The sequence below is a fragment of the Hyla sarda genome, chromosome 8 (assembly GCF_029499605.1).
Source record: "Hyla sarda isolate aHylSar1 chromosome 8, aHylSar1.hap1, whole genome shotgun sequence".
NCBI classification, from domain to species: Eukaryota; Metazoa; Chordata; class Amphibia; order Anura; family Hylidae; genus Hyla; species Hyla sarda.
Window position 1 is genome coordinate 123,511,127 of NC_079196.1, and position 25,009 is coordinate 123,536,135.

Here is a 25,009-nt window from a genome sequence, read left to right on the forward strand (position 1 = left end):
TATTACAGGACGGAGACTCACATTAAGCTAATTCTGAATTCTAAAGTAAAGCTAATTAAGCTAATTAAGCTGAATTAAAGCTAATTCTTCACTGAAATTTTAGCAGCAAACAAAGGGTTAACATATAATTTAGGGCTGCAGCTAACGATTATTTTAATAATCGATTAGTTGTCGATTATTTTATCGATTAATCGGAAAAAAGTCAAAATGCCAAAGAAAAAGGGGTTCAGCTGATTCTACTTGAAAAACTACGAACAATGGCCATATTAAAAGTTTCTAGCATGTGATGTGACCAAACAGCAGCAGTTTATTATTATAATTTTTTTTTACGTTTACGCCGGTTGCTGTCATTATTAATGATCCTGTACAGAAACCTGCGTAAATTTGATACTGCTGCATGGGTAACTGTCTGAACTATTAAAATAAAATGTTAATGATTCACTAATATTTTAATAGTTCAGACAGTTAGCCACGTGGTAGTATCAAATATGTAAAAGAAAAAAATATTTTACTTTTTTTGTATAGCAATAGGAAAAGGGGGAGCTAATTGGGGGAGCAGTAAATTTAAATTTTTTTTTCTTTACTTTTTTTTATATAGCACTCCTATACACATGTGTATGTGCAGACTGCAGACCATTGCTTTTACAGACCCCTTTAGACAGCAGGGCCCCCCCTTTAGACAGCAGGGCCCTCCCTTTAGACCGCAGGGCCCCCCCTTTAGACTGCAGGGCCCCCCTTTAGACAGCAGGGCCCTCCTTTAGTCAGCAGGGCCCTCCTTTAGACAGCAGAGCCCTCCTTTAGACAGCAGGGTCCTCCTTTAGACCACAGTGCCCCCCTTTAGACCGCAGCCCCCACCCTTGTAGACAGAAGGGCCCTCCTGTAGACCGCAGCCCCCACCCTTTTAGACCGCAGCCCCCACCCTTGTAGACCGCAGCCCCCACCCTTGTAGACAGCTCACCTGCAGCTGTCCTCTGTCGGGGGCTGCCGCTCTACTGCTCCGTTCTCCCGTCCGCATCACCTTGTCCTATGGAGGACCATGTGACATGCGCAAAGTCGTGGCACAATCTGTGGCTATGGCAATGACTAGACCCAATAAACAGGGTTCTCCCCAAATGGGTCCTAGTACACTCTCTGACTTTTTCTATTCAGCCGAAGACTCAACATCTCACATGCTGCAGGTTAAAAACCTATTAAAAGTACCCAGAATCGACACTTCAAATCTACCGGTCTTTTAACACAAAGCACATCTACTGATGTTCCTAAAAAAACATCCCATACCCTCGGCCCCAGAGGAAGTACATGTTAAGCGGGCATTTAAGGCCTCTGCTAAGGCAAAGCCAGTTGTTACCCCATTTCTCCAAGTGTCTCCTCTGTAGGGGACGATGAATCTTCTGAGTGGGAAGATCAATTAATTTATTAAGATATCTCAAAGGAAGGGGAAGATGATGATATACTTACTATGGATGATCCAGATTACGACATCCTAGTTAAGGAAGAAACCACATACTTTGACCCAGGACATATAAGACATCCAAGGTCCTGGGAGTGGATTCCACATCCACAGGTATCCAAATATGTCAGTATGTGGATTAGAAAATCATTAGACAGAGTGGCTAGAAATAAGCTCAAATCTGAGTGTCCTAGACCGACACTACCTCAGAATCTAGCCAATACCCCAGACCTAGATCCCACTCTAATTCCAAAAAGGGGTTGATAGGTCCTTTCGATCTGTGCAGGACAGATTCCTTGACCTTTTAGGGCCATTAACAAAAATACTGGATTTAATGGAAAAAGCCTCACTATCGGATGAACCAGTAGACCTCACTGTATTAAGAGATTGGGCACAGAGTGCTATATGCCTATTCGGGAATGCTAACGATTCCCTGTGTACAGAGTGTAAGAGATACATACTCATGAAGCTCGATCCCCAATTAGTTTGCCTGGCCGCTTCTGAACAAAGTATTTCATCGGATGGTCATCTATAGAGATGAGCAAACTTTCAAATTTATTCACGGCGAATCTATATTAAAAATGACTATTTCTGGCCTACAGAGAACCTTAATAGGAGTATAGAACACTTTTGCTGTGTTCTAACACGCATATGGAGTGTGCTGGGGAAGTGAAATAATACTGTCATTCAGTATGAAATTCAGATTACAGGCATCGCTTTTAGAATCACTTCCGCAGAGCGGCACAATGACAGAGCCTGGAGGTGGCATCAGTATGAGGAGACCATTGAGTGGCTGAATGACACAGCGTGGAGTTGTTGGCTGCATGAGGAGACCATATAGTGGCTGAATTACACAGCATGGAGGTGTTGGCTGCATGAGGAGACCATATAGTGGCTTAATGACACAACTTGGATGAGGCTGTAGCATGAAGAGACATACAGTGGCTGAATGAAACAGGAGGTGTTGGCAGCATGAGGAGACCATATAGTGGCAGTATGACACATTCTGGAGCTGGCAGCATGAGTAGACTCTAGGTATTCACAATCCTTAAAATGAAAAGATGAATTTTGAAATTTAAATTGAAGATTTATGGTAGCTAGTGATACCATAAAAATGTTTTTGGCCCAGACCAAGGCCCAGCAGCATCAGTAAACCATATTTTGGCTGAATGACACAGCCTGTAGTTGGCTGAAGCATGAGGAGACCATATAGTGTCTGAATGGCACAGCCAGGAGATGGCAGCAGCATGAGTATACACTAGGACTTCACAATCCCTAAGATTAAAAGATGAATTCTGAAATTTAAACCGAAGATTTTGGGTAGATAGTGCTACCATAACAAAATTTTTATTCCCAGACATAGGCCCAGCAGCATCAGTAAACCATATATTGCCTGAATGGCACAGCCTGGAGGTGGCTGACGCATGAGGAGACCATATAATGTCTGAATGGCACAGCCTGGAGTTGGCAGAAGCATGAGGAGACCATTGAAATTTAAGAATGTTTAAATTCTATAAATAAATAAGATTTTGAAATTGAACTTGAGGGTTTTGAAATTGAACTCTTAACTCACAGGTTTTAGTGTCCAGGGCCCCGGTGTGTGGGTACAAAGGAACTTATCTAACAAGAAGTCAAGGAGTGAAGTTGGGTGAAAAAAGGTGTGGTGCGAAGGAATGTTTGTAACTGGGGAGAAGCGCTTTAAATCTGTTTGGCTCTATCCATATTTGTGAAGTGTTGGTGTGGCACCATGGACAATCTGCTCTCATGCATAAGGAATTGGTGGTTGGAAATCCTGGCTGATCCATGCCTGATTCATCTTCACAAAGGTCAGTCTCTCCACACTTTTCGTGGACAGACGAGTTCTCCTCGGGGTGACTATGGCCCCCGCCGCACTAAACACCCGCTCTGATGGCACACTACGAGCCGGGCAGGACAGCTTTTCCAGGACAAACTCTGCTAGTTGCTGCCACAAATCAAGTTTGGCTGCCCAGAAGTCCAGCGGATCTTCAAGGTGTGTTGGCATGGGCATGTCAGGTATGCCACCACCTGCTCATTCAAGTCCAGCTCCAGGTGTATCTGCTGCTGATGAGTTGCTTCACTATGCAGGTGAAGAAAGCTACTCATCAGCGACTGTAGACTCAGGCTGCCCCTGATGGAGCTGTTACTGCTCCTGCCACCCCACCCCTCTCCAGCAGCCATGGAAGTGGAAGGTGAGTGCAGGGGGCCCTCCGATTCAGACCTGCGAGAGGATGGACGATGGCGTCAATAGGCATCGGCCAACTGACTACATAGGATGCCTCTGTAGTAGATCATTTTGTCCTCCCTCTCAGTGGGTGTAAAAAAGGCACCTATTTTATGGCAGTAGCGAGGGTCCAATAAGGTGGAGATCCAGAACTCATCCCACTGCCGAATGGTGACAATTCAGCTGTCACTACGCAAGCAGGTGAGCATGCATCGTGCCATTTGTGCAAGTGACTCGGAGGGACTCCCTGCCTCCATCTCCATTGCATACAGCCACGGTGTGTATGGGTCCTTTGTCTCACCTTCCTCATAACCCTCTCGCTCTTCTGGCAGCTCCTGCTCCTCCTCTCCTGTCAGATTACTAGAAAAAAATGCCCACCAGCTGATTCACATTGAAGTTGCACAGGGGAGTACCCCTATCCGCTTGGATCATCAAGAAATCAGTGATGGCTTTTCTCTGTTCATACAGTCAGTCCAACATATGGAGGGTTGAATTCCAACGTGTGGCAACGTCACGAATCAGACTATGTTGTGGGATACCTTTCTGACGCTGCAGCTCAAGGAGGGTGTGCTTTGCGGTGTACGAGTGGCTGAAGTGCATGTAAAATTACCTTCCCATTGTTAGGATGTCTTGCAAATGGGGGGAACACTTCAGGAACTGCTTCACAACCAGATTGAACAGCCTTCCCAGTCGCAGCGCATGCAAGATGTTCTTCCCGTTGTCAGTCACCATGGTTCCCATTTCCAGTTTTCGTGGAGTAAGCCATGCTCCGATTTCTTTACGAATTACTTTTACCAGTTCCTCCCCTGTGTGACTCTTTTCGCCAAGGCAAACCATGTGGAGAACAGCGTGACACCGCCATGCCCTGTACACATGGTATGAGACTTGTCTGGGCAGTGGAGGCTGAGGACATGGTGGAGGATGAGGAGGCGGAGTCGCACACTGTCACAGGACCAACGGGCTGAGAGAATGGAGGAGGAAACGGCGTGACCTGTCCAAGTTGGGGTTGTGGCTGTGCAGGAACCACATTCACCCAGTGAGCCGTAAAGGACATTTATTGTCCCTGACCGTATTACAGCTCCAGACGTCGGCGCTGCCGTGTACTTTGGTACACACCAACAGGCTCAAGGACTGGCCCACCTTCTCTTCCACAAAATTGTGCAGGGCTGGTACTGCCTTCTTTGCAAAGAAATTACAGACGGCTTGGCACCCCACCTCGGCTCGGCACAAGCCATCAGTTCTCTGAAAGGTGCAGAGTCCACCACTTGAAAAGGGAGGGACTGCAGCACCAGCAACTTAGACAGGGGCACATTGAGCTTCTGCGCCATTGGATGAGTGGGCGCATACTGTTGTCTCTTGGACATGGCTTCTCGGATGTATTGTTAGCAGAATGGCAGACTAAAAGTAGGAGGAGCAGGAGCATCTGGAGCGACAGAAGGAGGGTATGACACACAGCTCCCTTCGGCTTAGGTGGTGGAGCCTTGGCTGGCTGAAAGAGGGAGCGGCGTGCCACTGGATGATGCAGCAGGCTGGACCACTACATCGGAGCCACGGTTCTCCCAGGCCGCTTTATGTGACAAAGCATATGTTGATGCAGGGCCGTGGTGCCAACATTGGGACCCTGGCCACGCTTCACACCAAAAGTCTGCACTAAGTGACTGCTACTGCTGCCGTCTCCAGGAACCCCTGTTCCACTACCTCCTGGGAAGGTAGGCTGCCGCAAAGCAGGTGGTCTCTACTGGGCACGGTTGGCTCCAGAATTTCAACTTCTGCCACCGTGCTGACTGCCAACCATGCTACCGCCTTGCTGGCTCAGCTGCTGCCTTACGGGCAACTTGCAATTCTCTTCTCCTGATGGTGATGAAGCCCCTTCTGCACCCGGCTCCCAAATGCACTCGGCTTCATCATCATCAAGTGTCTGCACGTTACTGATGTCCTCCTCAGGTTCCTCAACAGTGTCTGCTTCAGGACCCTGAATCCTTGCAACACCACCTCCCACGTCACTCTCCTCATCACTACTGGCACTAAAGATGTCACCTCCACTCCTTGGCTGGGCAGTAGCTGCTGACTGTCCTCTATTAGATCGTCCTCAGCGAATAGTGGAGCTGAACCCACAGCATAAGACACTTCTGTAGGGAAGGGAACAGCATAGGACAGAGGCAATTGCAGGACAGGGACTGCTCCCAGGCCATGCCAACTGAGGGTTGTGTCTGAGGAACCCACCGACTGTTGACTGGGGGTGTCAGGTGTCACTTGTGATGAAGTAGATGACCGTGTTAACCAATCGACGACGGCAGATGGGTTGCTGGTCGAGACACGACCGCTAGCTGATAACGGTAGCTCAGGCCTCTCGTTGCGACTCCTGCTGCCATTCGCCCTTAGTCTGCTGTGACTTCTGCCTGTAGGATTTAGGCCTCCGCCACTCCTCTGTGCAAGTCCTGGCACTTCTCTGTCTGACATACTTAGTGCGTATATTAGGGGAGTACAATACGCTTCACCATGCTTAAAACAGTATTTGTCTAGAACAGCAGCAGGTGTGCACTTTTGGCTGGCCTTTCACAGTATGTAGACCCTTGAAAGATTAACAGGTACAAAATAGTACACTACTTAGATGTATGCATGTGGTATGCACTGATGAGGGCAGAAAAATGCGCTACAATGCGCCTAAAAACTCTGTATTTTTCTAAAACACCAGCCGATGATTCCTTTCACAGTATGTAGGCCCTTGACAGATTAACAGGTAGAAAATAGTACACTACTTATATGTATGTATGTGGTATGCACTTATGAGGGCAGAAAAATGCACTACAGTACCCTTATAAAAAAACGTATTTTTGTAAAACACCAGCAGTACACAACAGGGCTGCAGCCAAATAAAGCTGTGTACTAAACACAAAATTGCACTGTCAAAGACTATTAGGAATGGACTGCTGTGTATTATACTATCTACAGACTAGTATAACCAGCAGATGATTTTTGGTGGAATAAAGACACTGAATTGCGCCGAAGAATTATTCCTGCCCCCTCTGCTAAGGTTTATGAAGTTGATGCAGCTTGTTGAAATGTATGAGGAAACACACAGCTATCTGCCCCTCTCTGAAATACTATGCCGAAGAAAGTGACTGGGAGGTTAATGCCTGCAGCTGCAGTAAAAATCCTTTTCAGTGAAAAAAACTATGCTCTCCGTCCACGAGAACATTGATGTGACTAGGAGGATGTTAAACGCTGCTGGACTGCACTTTTCTCTGACTGTAACACACACACAGGCTCTGCATCCTATGATCCTTCTGCAGTGTATTGTAATGAAGTGAGGAGCCGAAATTATGGCTGCTGATTATATAGGGCTGTGACATCACAGGGGTGACTGGCTGCTGATAGGCTGCATTCTGCATGTGATTCAGGGTCATCCTGCCTACTTCCCTTCCTGCCTTGCCTTCCCAGCATTCCTTGCCCCATGTACTGACATGTGGATCCGCCATTTTAGATGCCCTGGAGCCTGCACCGCAGTAAATGGAGTTTAATGAAGCGATTTGCACGATAGAATCACGGCGATATTCGCATTCGTTGCAAATCAAATTTTTCCGGAAATTCGTAACGAATTCGGGTTCGGCAGCTTGGATTCGCTCATCTCCAGTCATCTGTTTGGCGATTCCTTCATAAAGGAGATAAACAAGTATGTGGGGCTCTTCTCCACTTTAGATAAGGCCATTTTTCCAGCCATCAATCCCATGAAGGACAATCCTACAGAGGTCCCTCCCTACCTCCCCCACAACCAGACAGATATTACAACCCATCAACTTCCTTCACGCCATTCTTTCCCACAAGAGGATGGCCCTGGAGGGCTAGAGGATTTCGAGGAACTTCAAAGTCAAGATCTTCTACGGGTAAGTGTGATTCTACCATCTGCTTCCCTCATATCACTGGGAGGAAGGATAGCACATTTTTTCCACACTTGGTCTATGATAACGTCAGACTCATGGATCCTGAATACAGTTTCAGGTTACCAAATTGAGTTTGTTTATTACCCTGTCCAGTATCAGTTTTCTCACCCAATGATATTTTCTCTATCAGACCAAAATCTTGTACAACAAGAAAACAAGGAACTATGTTCCAAAGGCACATTCATTCAGGTTCCTCTAGATTCATTAGGTTTTCTGAGCAACCTATTTTTAGTAAAAAAAAGAAAGATGGAGGTCACAGACCTCTAATAAACTTAAAAACGCTCAACAATTATGTATATTACCAACACTTCAAAATGGAGGGTATTCATCTCCTAAGAGACCTCTTATTACAAGACAATTGGCTGGTCAAGATAGGCCTAAAAGACGCTTACCTCACGGTGCCTATGCACCCCATGTCTCAACCTTACCTCTAATTTATTTGGAAAGGGCAAAGATGGCAGTTTACCAGTCTGCCTTTCAGTCTATCCTCAGCCCCGTGGTGTTTCACAAAAATACTGAAACCCGTTATAACTATCCTGAGAGCTCGAGGGGTGAGACTAATAACATATTTAGACGATATAGATATCATGGCCAATACTTTAGATCTCATCCATCTCTATATGCAATGGACAATAACCTTACTATTCAATTTAGGAGTTTTTAATCAATTACAAAAAATCTATTTTAACCCCTTCCAAAGAACTAAAGTTATTAGGGTTTATAATCAATACCCAATCTGCAATTCTGGGTCTGCCATCCAAAAAATTGAAAACAATCCGCAGGGAAATATGTTCTGTTCTGAACAAACATCTAGTATCCTTCCGTTCCATTGCACGAATAGTAGACTTACTTTCTGATTCCATTCAAGCAATTTTCCCTGCACCTCTACATTACAGGGCCCTCCAATGGCTCAAAGCCCAACATTTGAGTGAAGGATTAGGATACTCAGATGAAGTTTCCCTTACTCCAGATACCAAAGAAGAACTTCTTTGGCTGCTCCAACATATCCAATCTTGGAATGGGAAAGCCATTTCAGTTCATTCCCAGACCTGATCACAGAATCGGATGCCAGTCTTTCTGGATGGGGTGCTCGATGTGGTCCATTCTCTACAGGAGGAAAATGATCAGAAGAGGAATCTCTTCTTCACATAAATTGCCTAGAATTACTAGAGGGATCCTTTGCCCTCAAAAGCTTTGCCAAAAACAGATCTCATTGCTGTAATCTTCTGCGGATGGAAAATATTTCCGCAGTTCAATACATCAATCGATTGGGAGGCACCAAATCAAAATTGTTAGCCAACATTGTAAGCCAGCAAAATAATTTTGGCATTTTTGTCTGGAGAAGGATATCAATTTGAAAGCAGAATATCTACCAGGATTCACATTCCCATTAAATAGCAGATTGGAACTCTCGTTTCCTAGTCGACAACAGCGATTGGAAGCTAGATCCTCTAATCTTCGATCAACTCAATTTGCTTCACGTCTGAACCGTCAGATTCCTAAATTTATCAGCTGGTGTCCAGATCCGGAATCTCTGGGCAAAGACGCATTGCTTCAAACATGGCCTCCAGAAACCCTGTATGCCTTTCCACCTTTTGTATTCATTCCACTGACTATTCTCCTTACCAGGTCACAGAAATCAACAATAGTTTTAATAACCCCATTATAGCCAACTCAGTCTTGGTTTCCCCAAGCTTTGGCAATGTCCATAGATCTTCCACGTATCCTTCCGCAAAATCCTTCCATTTTACTGAATCCATCCGAGAACCCTCATCCTCTCATATTGTCAGATCAACTACCCCTAGTAGCCTGGCTTATTTCAGGTCGCCAATACCTGATTTACAACTTTCAGCTTGCAACATCCTCTCAGATGCTTGGGCCCCAGGTACCACAACGGATTACAGATGTGCCTGGAAAATTTGGTCTAATTGGTGCATGCAAGGGGTTTTGGATCCCATACATGCACCTTTAAGCAATGTCATAAATTTCTTATCCGACTCTTTTAATGCAGAGAAAGCTTATAGAACTATTAATGTATACTGATCAGCTATTTCCTTTTAATATGCCCCTATTCATGCCTTACCTTTAGGAAAACATCCTTTAATTTGTAAATTTTTAAAAGGTATTAAGTTTAGAAGACCCCTTTACCCAAATACCAATCTACTCGGGATACCACACTTGTTTTAAATCTAATAGATTATTGGGGAGAAAATGATCTTCTCACACTAAAATTATTATCTTTCAAACTTACCATGTTATTATGTCTGATCTCTTTTAAAAGAGTTAAAGATGTTAGAGCTCTAGAAATATCTCATAGACAATTTTTACCTCCAGGAGTTGCTTTTACTATTCACAAATGAACCAAAACTGATCTACGTACTGTTTGTTACCCAGCCTTTCCTCAACAAAAGAAATTTTGTGTGTTGTACATTGTTTACAATCTTATGAAAAAACAATGGATCCTTTCAGACATACTAATTCCTCTCAATTAATTATATCCTTCTGCAGACCTCACTTACCTGTTTATTCTCCAACTTTAGCTAGATGGGTTAGACAAACCATGTCTTTAGCAGGTATTGAAGTATCACTTTTTGGAGCTCATTCGACTAGAGGTGTTATGTCTACCAAAGTTAGACAAGCAGGTGGCATCTTATCTGACATTCTAAAATCTGCCAATTGGTCATCAGAATCTACATTTAAGACTTTCAATTTTAGACTCGATTCACATGTATCGATGTCATTGTTTAATTGATATATTATTTATTTTATTTACCCTTATTATTACTATTTAAGCTTTAAACAAGCATAATGTGAGTCTCCGTCCTGTAATAAAATTGGGGATTTTCCTACCATTGGTGACGGAAAATATAGATTTTATTAAGGACAGGAGACAAACATTATCTCTCCCTTCTATTCCCAACCCTATCTATTTATTTTCTTGTTTTTTCTCTTACACTTTAAACAAGCTACAAGTAGCAGTTTCCAGTTGTTATCACTCCTATGATGGACTACACATCAATTAAAGTTAATCTTCGTTGTTCCTGATCTTCAGATTTCAGCTATGTTATTTTATTAAGCACATTTTTTCTTCAATACCACCAAAGAAAGAGGGAGTGGCTTACTGTTTGGAGCATTATATAAAAGTTGGACTATACCACTATGGACTATGGATCATACTATATTATATATTCAAAGAACTTTTTTTATCTGTTAGGCCCATTTCACACTAAAAAAGATGTTCCGTTAAAAGATCCACTATAAACGTCCATTAGAAAAGCCATGTTAAACGGCCGTTACAAAATCCCATTCAAGTCTATGGGATTTTTTGATTATCCGTTATGACCCTTTATAGCCCGTCATGAATAACTGATGTTAGTTGTGACGGAAGAAAATACGACACATGTACTAATTTTTCTTCTGTCACAAGAAACGGGTAAATTAACGGCTGTTATTTTTAACATTGAAGTCTATGGCAAACGGATGAGCCTTTATGTCATCCCTTTGCACCTCATTTATAATATCCGTTATTACTTCTGAGCATGCTCAGAAGAGGTGACATCAGCAGACTCCTGCAGTTCTGAGGGACTACTACTACTCCCATCATGGAACAGACTTGTTTCCATGATGGGAGTAGTAATTCCCCAGCTGTGGGAGTCTGCCGGTGGCTGGGGAGGCTACATTAGTGTTTGTACTACAACCCCCATCATGGGACATACTCTGTTCCATGATGGGGGTTGTAGTACAGAGGCTGAAGGATTGATCGCACCGGGTCTCATTTCTGAGACCCATACCATCAGAAGTTATTAAGCAAGGTAGCTGGCGGCATGCTCCGCAACCCTGCAATTTATCGTGTGTTTTTACTTTCATAATTAAATCCCCTGTGGGGAGCCCTGAATGGCCGATAGTGAGGAGCCATTCAGGGCTCATGGTGGGGTTTTTTAAAATGAACACTGTGAGTGGCAGCGGGGGCCATATGTATATTAAAAGTGCTATGGGGGGCAAGATATATAGCGCCACAGGGGGGCAGACATATAGCCTATATATCTAGCCCCCCAGTGCATTTATAATATGCTCCCCACAGCGCAATAATAAATATATGACCCCCCACCAGTGCATTAATACAGATATGACCCCCGCCGGCACATTAATAAAGATATGACCCCCAGCCAGCGCATTTATAAATGTATACCCCCGCAGCGTATTTATAATGTGCCCCGCGCAGCGCATTTGTCATAAAATGCCACCGTAGCGCTATATGTGAAAAGTTTATCTATCAGCAACCAGGTCAGCATCAGGTCAGTAGCCGGCCGGCCTGATGATGCCGATAGAAATACTTTTCTTACATAGCGCTGCAGTGGCATATGTATATAGATGCACTGTGGTGTATCTATACTTATAGATACCCTCTATGTATGAAAGGTATTTCTATCAGCATCATCGGGCTGGCCGGCTGCTGGCCTGATGTGCTGCTGAGAGATATACTTTTCATACATAGCGCTGCAGGGGCATAAGTATATAGATAAGCTGGGGGGGAGGCGACATATAGCGTTATCTGGCCCCCACAGCGCATCTATATACATATGCCACCACAGCGCTATGTATGAAAAGTATAGTTTCCAAAATGGGGTCACATGGGGGGGGGGGGGTCCACTGTTCTGGTAGCACGGGGGCTTTGTAAACGCACATGGCCCCCGACTTCTATTCCAACCAAACTCTCTTTCCAAAAGCAAAATGACGCTCCTTCTCTTCTGAGAATTATAGTTCGCCGACAGAGCACTTTACATCCACATATGTGGTATTTTCATACTCAGAAGATATTGTGTTACAAATTTTGGGGGCTTTTTCTCCTATTACCCTATACATTTTTTTATTCTCACGTCCAACTTTAGCGAAAATTCCTCAATCACCTGTGGGGTGTTAAGGCTCACTATACCCCTTGTTACGTTCCTTGAGGGGAGTAATTTCCCAAATAGTGTGCCATGTGTTTTTTTTTTTTGGGCTGTTATGGCACTATGGGGGCTTCCTAAATGAGACATGCCCCCTAAAAACCATTTCAGCAAAATTCGCTCTCCAAAATCCCACTGTCGTTCCTTTCATTCTGAGCCCTCTAGTGCACCCACAGAGCACTTTACATCCACATATGAAGTATTTCCTTACTCGAGAGAAATGGGGTTACACATTTTGGGGGGAATTTTTTCCTATTACCCCTTGTGAAAATGAAAAATTTGGGGTTGCACTAGCATTTTTGTGAAAAAAATTAAATTTTTCATTCTCACGTCCAACCTTAGCGAAAATTTGTCAATCACCTGTGGGGTGTTAAGGCTCACTATACCTCTTATGTTCCTTGAGGGGTGTAGTTTCCCAAATAGTGTGCCATGTGTTTTTTTTTTGGGGGGGGCTGCTATGGCACTATGGGGGCTTTCTAAATGAGACATGCCCCCTAATAACCATTTCAGCAAAATTCGCTCTCCAAAATCCCATTGTCGTTCTTTCCATTCTGAGCCCTCTAGTGCATCCACAGAGCACTTAACATCCACATATGAAGTATTTCCTTACTTGAGAGAAATGGGGTTACACATTTTGGGGGACATTTTTTCCTATTACCCCTTGTGAAAATGAAAAATTTGGGGTTGCACTAGCATTTTTGGGAAAAAAATTCAATTTTTCATTCTCACGTCCCACCTTAGCGAAAATTTGTCAATCACCTGTGGAGTATTAAGGCTCACTATACCCCTTGTTGCCTTCCTTTAGGGGTGTAGTTTCCCAAATAGTGTGCCATGTGTTTTGTTTTTGTTTTTTTTTGCTGTTCTGGCACCATTGGAGCTTCCTAAATGACACATGCCCCACAAAAACCATTTCAGCCAAATTCGCTCTCTCCAAAATCCCATTGTCGCTCCTTCCTTTCTGAGCTCTCTACTGTGCCAGCAGAACACTTTACATCCACATATTAGGCATTTCCTTACTCAATAGAAATAGGGTTACAAATTTGGGGGGACATTTTTACTTATTACCGCTTGTAAAATGAAAAAAAAATGGGTTTACAAGAACATGTTAATGTAAAAAATAAAGATTTTGAATTTTCTACTCCACATTTTCTGAATATAATTTTGAATACTTTATGGGGTGCAGTTTTAACAATGGGTCCATTATAGGGTATTTCTAACATAAAGACCCTCAAATTTACTTCAAAACTGAACTGATCCCTGAAAAATTCCGATTTTGACATTTTCATGAAAAATTGGAAAATTGCTGCTAAACTAAAAAGCCCTATAATGTTTTCAAAAAGTAAAAAACATGTCAACTTTATAATGCAAACACAAACTAGACATATTGTATATGTGAATCAACATATCATTTATTTGGAATGTCCACTTTCCTTACAAGCAGAGAGCTTCAAAGTTCGAAAAATGCTAAATTTTCACATTTTTCATGACATTTTTTATTTTTTCACCAAGAAATAAAGGAAGTATCGACAAAAATTTACCACTTACATAAAGTAGAATATGACACGAAAAAACTGTCTCAGAATCAAATTCATAAGTTAAAGCATCCCAGAGTTATTAATGCTTAAACTGTCAGTGGTCAGATTTGCAAAAAACGGCTGCGTCCTTAAGGTCAAAATGGGATGCGTCCTTAAGGGGTTAATAACGGATGAATGCTCATAGTGTGAAAGGAGCCAAAATTATATATTAACCCTTTGTTTGCTGCAAAAATTTCAGTAAAGAAAGAATTAGCTTAATGTTAGTCTCCTGTCCTTAATAAAATGTATATTTTCCGTCACCAAGGGTAGGAAAATCCTCAATTATACAGTATAATCAATGGAACATATTGCGATTGGGTCACAGTTTTAATAGGGATACCACAGCATTCAGTGCTGGGTTCACTTACAGATAATATTACAGAGTGATCTGGGGAACCTGGGTGTTTGAGCAGAAAAATGGCAAATTAAGTTTAAGGTGGATAAATGCAAGATTATGCACTTGTGCTGTTAAGCATTATTGCCATTTATGAACATTATTGCAACATTTGGAACATGTACACCGTTTGCGCCAAAGAGGTAGAAGAAGACTAGATGGGGGCCCTCTTTACATGTGACTTTTGGGCTGACTTGCAACACCAAAAGTTGGAAAAATATATGCCAGCTCCTGGCTGGCTTTTACCTACTGCGTCGGGCGCAAAGGCAGCCAGGTCACAGTTGTACTTGCTAAGAAGTATGCACCTATTAGTAAAGCAAGCGGACTGAAAGTAGTTGGAACTTTACTAACGTGCAGCATACCAAAACATCACAGTTAGTAAATCTCTCTATTTATCTCCAGTTTTCACTGCAGATATGTACTATATTTAAAACTCTTTACTCAAGATAAATACATTAAATTACCTGTAGTTTGTGCTGCTTTTACTAGACCCCTGCGGAAAATATTCCTCAGTCTCATTTTCATACGGAAGTTCTTAGCTCCTCCTGTTACTGAAATTAAAAGATTAGGGATTTCAAGACCCCATTGTTCAGTCATCAGCTGGTAGAGAACGTAAGATGGAGTATCAGATGATACTCTTACAAACTGCTAGGAAGTTGGGAAAAAAAAAGAGAGAGAGAGAGAGAGAGAGAGAGAGAGAGAGAGAGAGAGAGAGAGAGAGAGAGAGAGAGAAAGAGAGAGAGAGAGAGAGAGAGAGAGAGAGAGAGGAGCATTAATAAACAAAAGGATCTTTATATTTTAGAAAAAAAACAGTATTTCACCTAATTTATAGTTTTTCATAAGATCCTAAAAATATCTGCTTCTCCGCCACCTTTGTTTTTGCTGACAATTACATCCCCTCCATAAACTGTCCTTACTTTGATTCGACATATGAATGACAATTGTATTATGGAGCAACAAATGTATGACAAGATGTTTAAAAGCAGATAGCAATAATAAAGTGCTAGACTAAATATTTACTACTTCATGTTGTGGCACTGAGTATTGTTGGCTTTCCGAGTTCAATATGTTTTTTTAATTGTATATAAGTTATTTTGTAGGTTTAGTTTTGTAGGTTTGGTAATTTTAGCACAAATCTTACTTTATTCTTTTTTCTCTGTGATTTACTTGACAGGCATAGACAAAGAATTATATGTAGAGCGGATTTTTTTGGTAGTGTGGTGTGGTACTGATTATAATGATAATGATATTTACGTATTCCCAATGCATGGCCTCGTTTTCCCAATATCCCCCTAATTCATGAGGCAAGACTGGTGCACAGGCAGAGCTCCAGGAGCACCCGAACATCACCGCTGCTGCTTCTTCAAGCCTGCTCACAGCTGGGCCGAATAAGGCAGCTGCAGCTTGGTGGGCGTAAAGCAGGTGTGGTTTTACAAAAGTGGGCATAGCCATGGCAGTACAGAAAATGTGCCATGATTTACACAGGCAAAAAGGTGTAAATCATAGCTGAAATCTGTTCCAGCTCAGAGTTGAAACATGTTTAAGGCGCAGTGCACAGTCAAGTTCTTAAACAAGGAAAAGTCAGACTAGACAGTCAGAGGCTATGTTCACACTGCAGCATTTCTGCTTGGAATTCTGCATGAAAATTGTGAAAAAGTGGAAATTCTGCTATGTAAATTGGACAGTGGAATCCCGTTAGTGTATTGGCTATAAATTAATGCAGAATTTTCATGCAGAATTCTGTGCAGAAATGATGCCATGTGAACATAGCCTTAAGAGTTTACTAGATCTTTACAAGCTAAACCAGATTTTTACAAGCTAAGCTTTTTTTTTTTTAGTAGCTGAAATACATTTTCTCTCTCTCTCTATCTCTTTCTCTCTCTCTCTCGATTCTCCTCATGTCATCATTTGTTACAATGCAGTTGTTCAACTGCAATAGAGAGATAAGCAAATTGAATGCTTTTATAGCAGAAATGTTAGATCCCTAGGTGAATGCCACAATGAAGGTGACATGACTGGAGAATAAAAATAAAGTAATGAATAATCACAATTACATTTAAATAAATTAAAGGGGTTCCCAGTTGCTTAGACATCTTATCCCCTATCCAAAGGATAGGGGATAAGATGCCTGATCGTGGGAGTCCTGCTACTGGGGACCCCCTGGGATCTTGCACGCGGCACCCCGTTTGTAAACAGTCCCCGGAGCATGTTTGCTCCGGGTCTGATTACCGGCGAACACAGGGCCGACGGCGTGTGACATCTCGCCTCCGCCCCTCAATGCAAGCCTATGGGAGGGGGCGTGACAGCTATCACGCCCCCTCCCATAGGCTTGCATTGAGGGGCGGAGTGTGACTTCACACGGGGGTGGAGGCGAGACGTCACACGCCGTCGGCCCTGTGGTTGCCGGTAATCAGACCCGGAGCAAACACGCTCCGGGGACTGATTACAAACGGGGTGCCCTGTGCAAGATCCCGGGGGTCCCCAGTGGCGGGACTCCCGCAATCAGGCATCTTATCCCCTATCCTTTGGATAGGGGATGAGATGTCTAAGCACCAGAGAACCCCTTTAAGTAAAAAATAATTTGTGTAAATGATGTATAAGAAATGAGGAGGCATAAAATGAGAAATGAATGAAAAAAAAACTTGAAAGCGTGAAGTTTTTGTATAAGATTAAAGTGAAATTAATAATTAAAGCTTAAAAAATGTAATTACGAAAAATGATAAAATGCCACAAGAAATAATCATTAAACAAACCTTTCCAATTTTGGGACCCAGCCCAGTGAAATTGATATCTCCAAATGCATCTGTGGGCATTTCCTTTATATGTTCATTTACGTCCCATGTTCCTTTGCTTTGGAATGGCTGTGGTCTTGTAGCTGAATCGATGTGCTGTTCTTTAGAATATCCACACATACAGATGCTCCGCCTGTTTATGTAGAAACATAAAACTTTTAATGATACCTGTGCTTGTAATGTGGTCAAACTAGAATTCTACAGATTATGCCTGTTTACTACAATACAGTTGTTGCCGGCTGGTGGGAGTTAAAACCGTACTCTTCTGTATCCCAGCCGTATGCGCCCGTATGGTAATTCATTTCAATGAGCCGACCAGAGTGAAACGTTCGCTCAGGTCGGCTCATTTTTGCCCCGTATGCGCTTTTCCAACCGGATCTAAAATCGTGGTCGACTATACAGTGGTCTCCAAACTGTAGCCCTCCAGATGTTGCAAAACTACAATTCCCAGCATGCCCAGGCAGTCAGTGCATGCTGAAAGTTGTAGTTTTGCAACATCTGGAGGACCACAGTTTGGAGACCACTCCTTAGCGGTCTCCAAACTGTTGTTCCCCAGTTGTGGCATAACTACAACTCCTAGCATGCCTTTCAGCTGTCAGTGCATGCCGGGAGGTGTAGTTTTGCAACAGCAGTAGGCACACTGGTTGGGAAACACTGAACTAGAGTCTGTTTCCTAACTCAGTGGTTCCCCACCAGTGTGCCTACAGCTGTTGCAAAACTACAACTCCCAGCATGTATGCTCTGTCAGTGCATTCTTGGAGTTGTAGTTTTGCAACAGCTGAAGGTTTGCCCCCAGCGGAAAACTCACTGTGAACCCTCGCCTGTGTGAATGTACCCTAAAAACACTACACTACACCAACAAGTAATAAAAAGTAAAACACTACATACACACCCTTACATGCCCCCCCCCCCCCCCCCCCAATAAAAATGAAAAACATCTCATACGGCAGTGTTTCCTAAACGGAGCCTCCAGCTGTTGCTAAATAACAGCTCCCAGTATTTCCGGACAGCCATTGACTGTTCTGGCAGGTTGGGAGTTTTGCAACAGCTGGAGGCTCTCTGTTTGGGAAACACTGCCATAGGGTTTAGGTGGAGACAAGTGCCATCCTTGTATCCGCGTCCGCCCCTATTGTAAATTCCTAATTTAGGCCTCAAATGCACATGACGCCCTCTCACTTCAGAGCCCTGTTGTATTTCAAGGCAACAGTTTAGGGCCACATATGGGGTATTTCTCCACTCAGTAAAAATGGTGTTACAAATTTAAGGGGGATTTTTCTCCTTTTACCCCTTATGAAAAGGAAAAGTTGGGGTCTACACCAGCATGTTAGTGTAAAAAAAAATTTTTTTTACACTAACATGCTGGTGTTGCCCCATACTTTTCATTTTCACAAGGGGTAATAGGAGAAAAAGACTCCCAAAATTTGTAACCCCATTTTTTCTGAGTATGGAAATACCCCATATGTGGATGTAAAGTGCTCTGCTGGCAAACTACAATGCTCAGAAGAGGAGGAGCACCATTGAGCTTTTGAAGAGAGAATTTGTTTGGAATAGAAGTCGGGGGACTTGTGCGTATACAAAACCCCCCCCGTGGTGCCAGAACAGTGGAACCCCCCACATGTGACCTCCTATTGGAAACTACACCCCTCACAGAATTTAATAAGGGGTGCAGTGAGCATTTACACCCCACTGGCGTTTGACAGATCTTTGGAACAGTGGGCTTTGCAAATGAAAAATATAATTTTTCATTTTTACGGACCACTGTTCCAAAAATCTGTCAGACACCTGTGGGGCATAAATGCTCACTGCATCCCTTATTACATTACATGAGGGGTATAGTTTTCAAAATGGGGTCACATGTGGGGGGGATCCATTGTTCTGGCACCACGGGGGCTTTGTAAACACACGTGGCCTTCAATTCCAGACACATTCTCTCTCCAAAATCCCAATGGCGCTCCTTCTCTTCTGAGCATTGTAGTTTGCCCACAGAGCAGTTTCCAACCACATATGGGGTATTTATATACTCAGAAGAAATGGTGTTACAAAGTTTGGGGGCTTTTTTCCTATTTTACCTTGTGAAAATGAAAAATTTAGGGTAACACCAGCATTTTATTGAAAAAAATTTTCGTTCTCATTTTTCTATCCAACTTTAACGAATATTTGTCAAACACCTGTGGAAAATTTGCGGCAGCTCAAACTTGAAACAGGAAACTCACTGCAAAACCGCCCGTGTGAATGTACCCTGTATTTACTAAGGTTTCCCTTCATTTTCCACTTTCCCTACACTTTGCTTTTTTTACACATGCTCTGATCTGTCTGGTTTTCCTCGGTTCAAATCCACCACATTTTATGTGGAAACCTTAGTAATTATGTTGGGTTTTTGTGAAAATGTCGGAAACACGCCCCCTTTTCCGAGAACACATCCCCTTTCCCCGGTGACCATGCCCCTTTTTTTAGGGTTTCAATTCTGGCGCAAAATCTGGCACAGACAGAATTTCTGGCGCAATGCGACAGAATCTGGCGCACAACCCAACAAAACATGTCGGATTTGCAATAGTAAATGAGGGCCTTTATCTTTATTCTGTAGGTCCAATTGATTAAAATGATACCCTATGTATATAGGTTTGATTTTGTCGTACTTTTGGAAAAAATCATACCTACATGCACAAAAAATAATACATTTAAAATTGTCTTCTTCCGGCCCCTATAACTTTTTTTATTTTTCTGCGTACAGGGCGGTATGAGGGCTCATTTTTTGTGCCGTGATCTGAAGTTTTAATCGGTACCATTTTTGTTTTGATCTGACTTTTTGATCGCTTTTTATTCCTTTTTTCTTATGGTATAAAAAGTGACCAAAAATACAAAATTATTTTGTGCATACGCCATTGAACGTAAAATTTTATTAATGATATATTTTTATAGTTCGGACATTTACGCACGCAGCGATACTACATGTTTATATTTATTATATTTCTATATTTTTTTAGATAGAATTTGGGTAAAGGGGGTGATTTAACATTTTAATAAGGAAGGGGTTAATGTGTGTGTTTTAAAACTTTTTATAAACTTTTTTTTTTACACTTTTTGTCCCCTGAGGGGACTTTTAGGAGAGATCATTTGATTCCTCATACAGATTAATGTGGATCCATAGAACCACATTGATCTGTGTGCTCTGCGCTCGATTGATAAAGCCTAGCCACAGAAGCAGAGGTAATCCCTCTGGCTACCTCCACAGTGCTCGTGATGAGGGGGGGGGGATCCACCCCACTGGACCACCAGGGATAGGATAAAGGCAACCTTAGACACCGCTGTCAGCTTTGACAGCGGCGATCTAAAGGGTTAATAGCTGGCCGCAGTAATCGCCGCATGTCGGCTATTAACTTCGGCCCTCAGCTACAAGAATCAGCCGGCCGGTATGACGTGGGCTCGAGTCGGGAACCCCTGCCATACCCCATTAACGGCGCATGGGCGAGCATAGACGTTCATGGTCATTAACTGGTTAAAGAACACACGTATGTTTACAGGGAAAAAGGAGTAGCACAACCTTTAAATGAGATGCCAAATAAGCCATAATTGTTGCAGAGAGGCTCAGGAGGAGGGAGCGGGTAGAAATAATCAGTAAAAGATGGATACTTTTTAAACTCTCAAAAGGACTCTGTTAAGACTAGAACAAACAGACAAACAATTGTTGAAGGAGAGAATGCTTTAAATGAAGGCTCTAGATTCTCAGTCTTACAAATGGAAGGGCTGCTTGAGAAGGGGAGAGAGGTTAAATAAATGCACAAATGCTTAGTTCCATTCTAAGTGAAGTGCAAAAGAGTCACAAATCATTAGAGGAATTAACTACCCAAGTTAGCGGATTAAGTACAGAAACACTGCTCAAAAAAATAAAGGGAACACTTAGAGAACACATCCTAGATCTGAATGAATGAACTAATCATATGAAATACTTTCGTCTTTACATAGTTGAATGTGCTGACAACAAAATCACACAAAAATTATCAATGGAAATAAAATGTATCAACCCATGGAGGTCTGGAAATGGAGTCACACTCAAAATCAAAGTGGTGATCCAACTTTGATGTAATGTCCTTAACCCCTTAAGGACCAAGCATTTTTCTGTTTTTACACTTTCGTTTTTTCCTCCTTACCTTTTAAAAATCATAACCCTTTCAATTTTGCACCTTTAAATCCATATGAGGGCTTATTTTTTGAGCCACCAATTCTACTTTGGAATGACATCAGTCATTTTACACAAACATTTATGGCGAAATGGAAAAAAAAAATCATTGTGCGACAAAATAGAAGAAAAAACACCATTTAGTAAATTTTGGGGGCTTCTGTTTCTAGGCAGTATATTTTTCCGTAAAAATGACACTTTATATTTATTCTGTATGTCCATACGATTAAAATGATCCCCTACTTATATAGGTTTGATTTCGTCGTACTTCTGGAAAAAATCATAACTACATGCAGGAAAATTTATACATTTAAAATTGTCCTTTTCTGACCCCTATAACTTTTTTATTTTTCCACGTACAGGGTGGTTTGAGGGCAAATTTTTTGCTCCGTGATCTGAAGTTTTAATCGGTACCATTTTTATTTTGATTGGACTTCTTGATCGCTTTTTATTCCTTTTTTTATGGTATGAAAAGTGACCAAAAATACGCTATTTTGGACTTTTGAATTTTTTTGCGTGTACGCCATTGACCGTGCGGTTTAATTAATGATATATTTTTATAGTTTAGACATTTACGCACGCAGCAATACCACATATGTTTATTTTTATTATGGTTACATATTTTTAATATGGAATTTGGGAAAAGGGGGGTGATTTAAACTTTTAATAAGGAAGGGGTTAATGTGTGTGTTTTTAAACTTTTTTTAAACTTTTTTTTTTACACTTTTAGTCCCCTTAGGGGAATTTTAGGAGGAATCATTAGATTCCTCATACAGATCATTGTGGTTTCATAAAACCACAATGATCTGTGTGCTCTGCGCTCGATTGATAAAGCCTGGCCCTGCCAGGCTTTATCATTCAGAGCACCGGAGCCGCCGCAGCAGGAGAGGTAAGCCCTCAGGCTACCTCAGTAGTGGATCGCTCCCCCGCGATCGCGCTGCGGGGGAGCGATACACCCCACTGGACCACCAGGGACTTAATACAGGCACCTTTAGACGCTGCTGTCAACTTTGACAGCGGCGATCTAAAGGGTTAATAGCCGGCCGCGGCGATCGCCGCATGTCTGCTATTAACGCCGGCCCCCAGCTACAGGAATCAGCTGGGGGCTGGCCGGTATGACGCGGGCTCGAGTCGGGAGCCCGCGTCATACCCCGGTAACGGCCATTGGACGAGTATAGACGTCCATGGTCGTTATCGGGTTAAAACAAGTCAAAATGAGGCTCAGTCGTGTGTGTGGCCTCCACGTGCCCGTATGACCTCCATAATACACCTGGGCATGCTCCTGATGAGGTGGCGGATGGTCTCCTGAGGAATGTCCTCCCAGACCTGGACTAAAGCATCCGCCAACTGGTGCAACGTGGCGTTGGTGGATGGAATGAGACATGATGTACCAGATGTGCTCAATCGGATTCAGGAAAAGGGCGGGCAAGTCTATAGTATCAATGCCTTCCTCCTGCAGGAACTGCTGACACACTTCGGCCACATGAGGTCTAGCTTTGTATTGCATAAAGAGGAACCCAGGGCCAACCGCACCAACATATGGTCTCACAAGGTGTCTGAGGATCTCATCTCAGTACCTAATGGCAGTCAGGCTACCTCTGGCAAGCACTTGGAGGGCTGTGCAGCCCCCCAAAGAAATGCCACCCCACACCATTACTGACCCACCGCCATACCGGTCATGCTGGAGGATGTTGCAGGCAGCCTCCACGGCATCTCCAGACTCTGTCACGTCTGTCACATGTGCTCAGTGTGAACCTGCTTTCATTAGTGAAGCGCACAAGGCACCAGTGGCGAATTTGCCAATCTTGGTGTTCTCTGCCAACCCCCACCTGTGAACGTCGGGCCCTCATACCACTCTCATGGAGTCTGTTTCTGACCGTTTGAGTGGACACATGTACATTTTTAGGATATAGTGAAAGAAATTGGGAGACAGAGATGGCACAATATAGTGCCGACTATCCATGATTACAGCAGTAAATAGGTGTAAAAGACCTCACCTTTGCAGGTTGCGCTGGATGCAGGCGCAACACTGTTAAGCGTATTGAGCAGGTTCTTTTGGCTGGTACGTCGGGAGCAGCTGACCGTCGGTCCCGTCGAGGACGGTGGACAATGCAGGGATACAGATGTGGAAGGTGGGAATCATGGCAGGGCACTTAGAGCGCTGCACCGGCGGCATGATGACACGGGAGTCGAGTGTAGCTTCATATTTAATGTTTTATTAAGTTCATAAAAAATGGTAATACATAAAGGACTACGCATTTCGGAGGGGCTCCCTAATTGGCACTATATAGCGCCATCTCTGTCTCCCCATTTCTTTCCCTATATCCTACTGCTTTTACAGAAACCATCTGCTGGGGTTACCGTGACGGTTCCTGAGGAATAAGGGACAGAAGGCTGCTGAGTACCAACATCAGAAGACACCTGCACTAAAGATGGACTACCTCAAATCGCGATTCCAGGACAGAGAAAAACTGATCGCTGAACTCACAGGCTGCCCGCAAACACAGCAAGGACTGTCAGGTACCTGAGTGCCGACAGAAATGTCACATCTATGATCATCTATCAAAGACACATCTATGATCAGACTTTCATAAGTTGTAAGATCTATTACAGGATGAACTAAGGCATAGACTTGACATTGATATTCTGAATTTATATATGTTTGACAAGCTTGCACCACGAGATTTAAGACTCACTAATGAGTCTACTTTTAAAAATGATGATGATTACTCTGCAGAATGGGAAATTTTGCTTAATGAATGTTCTAACCTTATGATGCAGCATATATGCAAAAAAAGAATTGATTTACGTGACAAACTGAACAGTGAAATAGCATTGGTTATCACACAATTAAATGATTTTTCCTCCTACAAGGATTACAATAAAGTAGATAGGAACCTCTCAGTGAGAATCAACAGGCTCAACAGGAATTGATTGCAAAAAAAAACAGCAAACTTAATAGAGACAAAAAAGATCGAGCGGATAGGGTATACTGCATCCGGAACAGAAACAAACCCTTTGTAACAAAAGCACCCACCACACACACCACCCCCCACCTGGCTGAGAAATCCCCCATAACATACCGACCACCCACTTTCAAAACTCGCACCTACCAAAAAACATACACCCCACACAACAACCGTCCTTTTGCTATCCGTCCCCCACGCCTCCTCCAACCCATTCCCCGCCATCACCCGAAACAATCCCCCCCCCAAAACCACGGACTATCTCTCATCCCATACCTACCACCAGCAACCTACAGACCACACCACAAAAAAAAACCCTATCCGGTCCCCCCCAATCCAACTCCTCCACATACACCCCGTTATCGCCGAGACCAACCTGCCACCCCAGAAAACTATAGGGCATCATGCTGACCTTGGATAAACTCAAAAAACACACCCACAAATCCCCCCTCAGCCTCCGTCCCTATTCCAACTCAACTCCTCTGCTATTATTATTCCACCTACACCACCACCCCCATCCCCAGGCT

General features: G+C 43.1%; 1 protein-coding gene across 2 annotated transcripts in view; it reads right to left on the reverse strand.

Moving 5' to 3' along the window:
• The window catches only part of TRPM2 (transient receptor potential cation channel subfamily M member 2), a 577,304-nt gene that overhangs the window by 401,589 nt on the left and 150,706 nt on the right, over positions 1–25,009 (reverse strand). For both annotated transcript variants that reach the window (XM_056536782.1, XM_056536781.1), the window contains exons 4-5: positions 17,301–17,472; positions 15,012–15,195 (exon numbers count right to left, since the gene is read on the reverse strand). In XM_056536782.1, the coding sequence (XP_056392757.1) occupies positions 15,012–15,195; positions 17,301–17,472 (356 nt within the window). The remainder of the gene's footprint in view (positions 1–15,011; positions 15,196–17,300; positions 17,473–25,009) is intronic.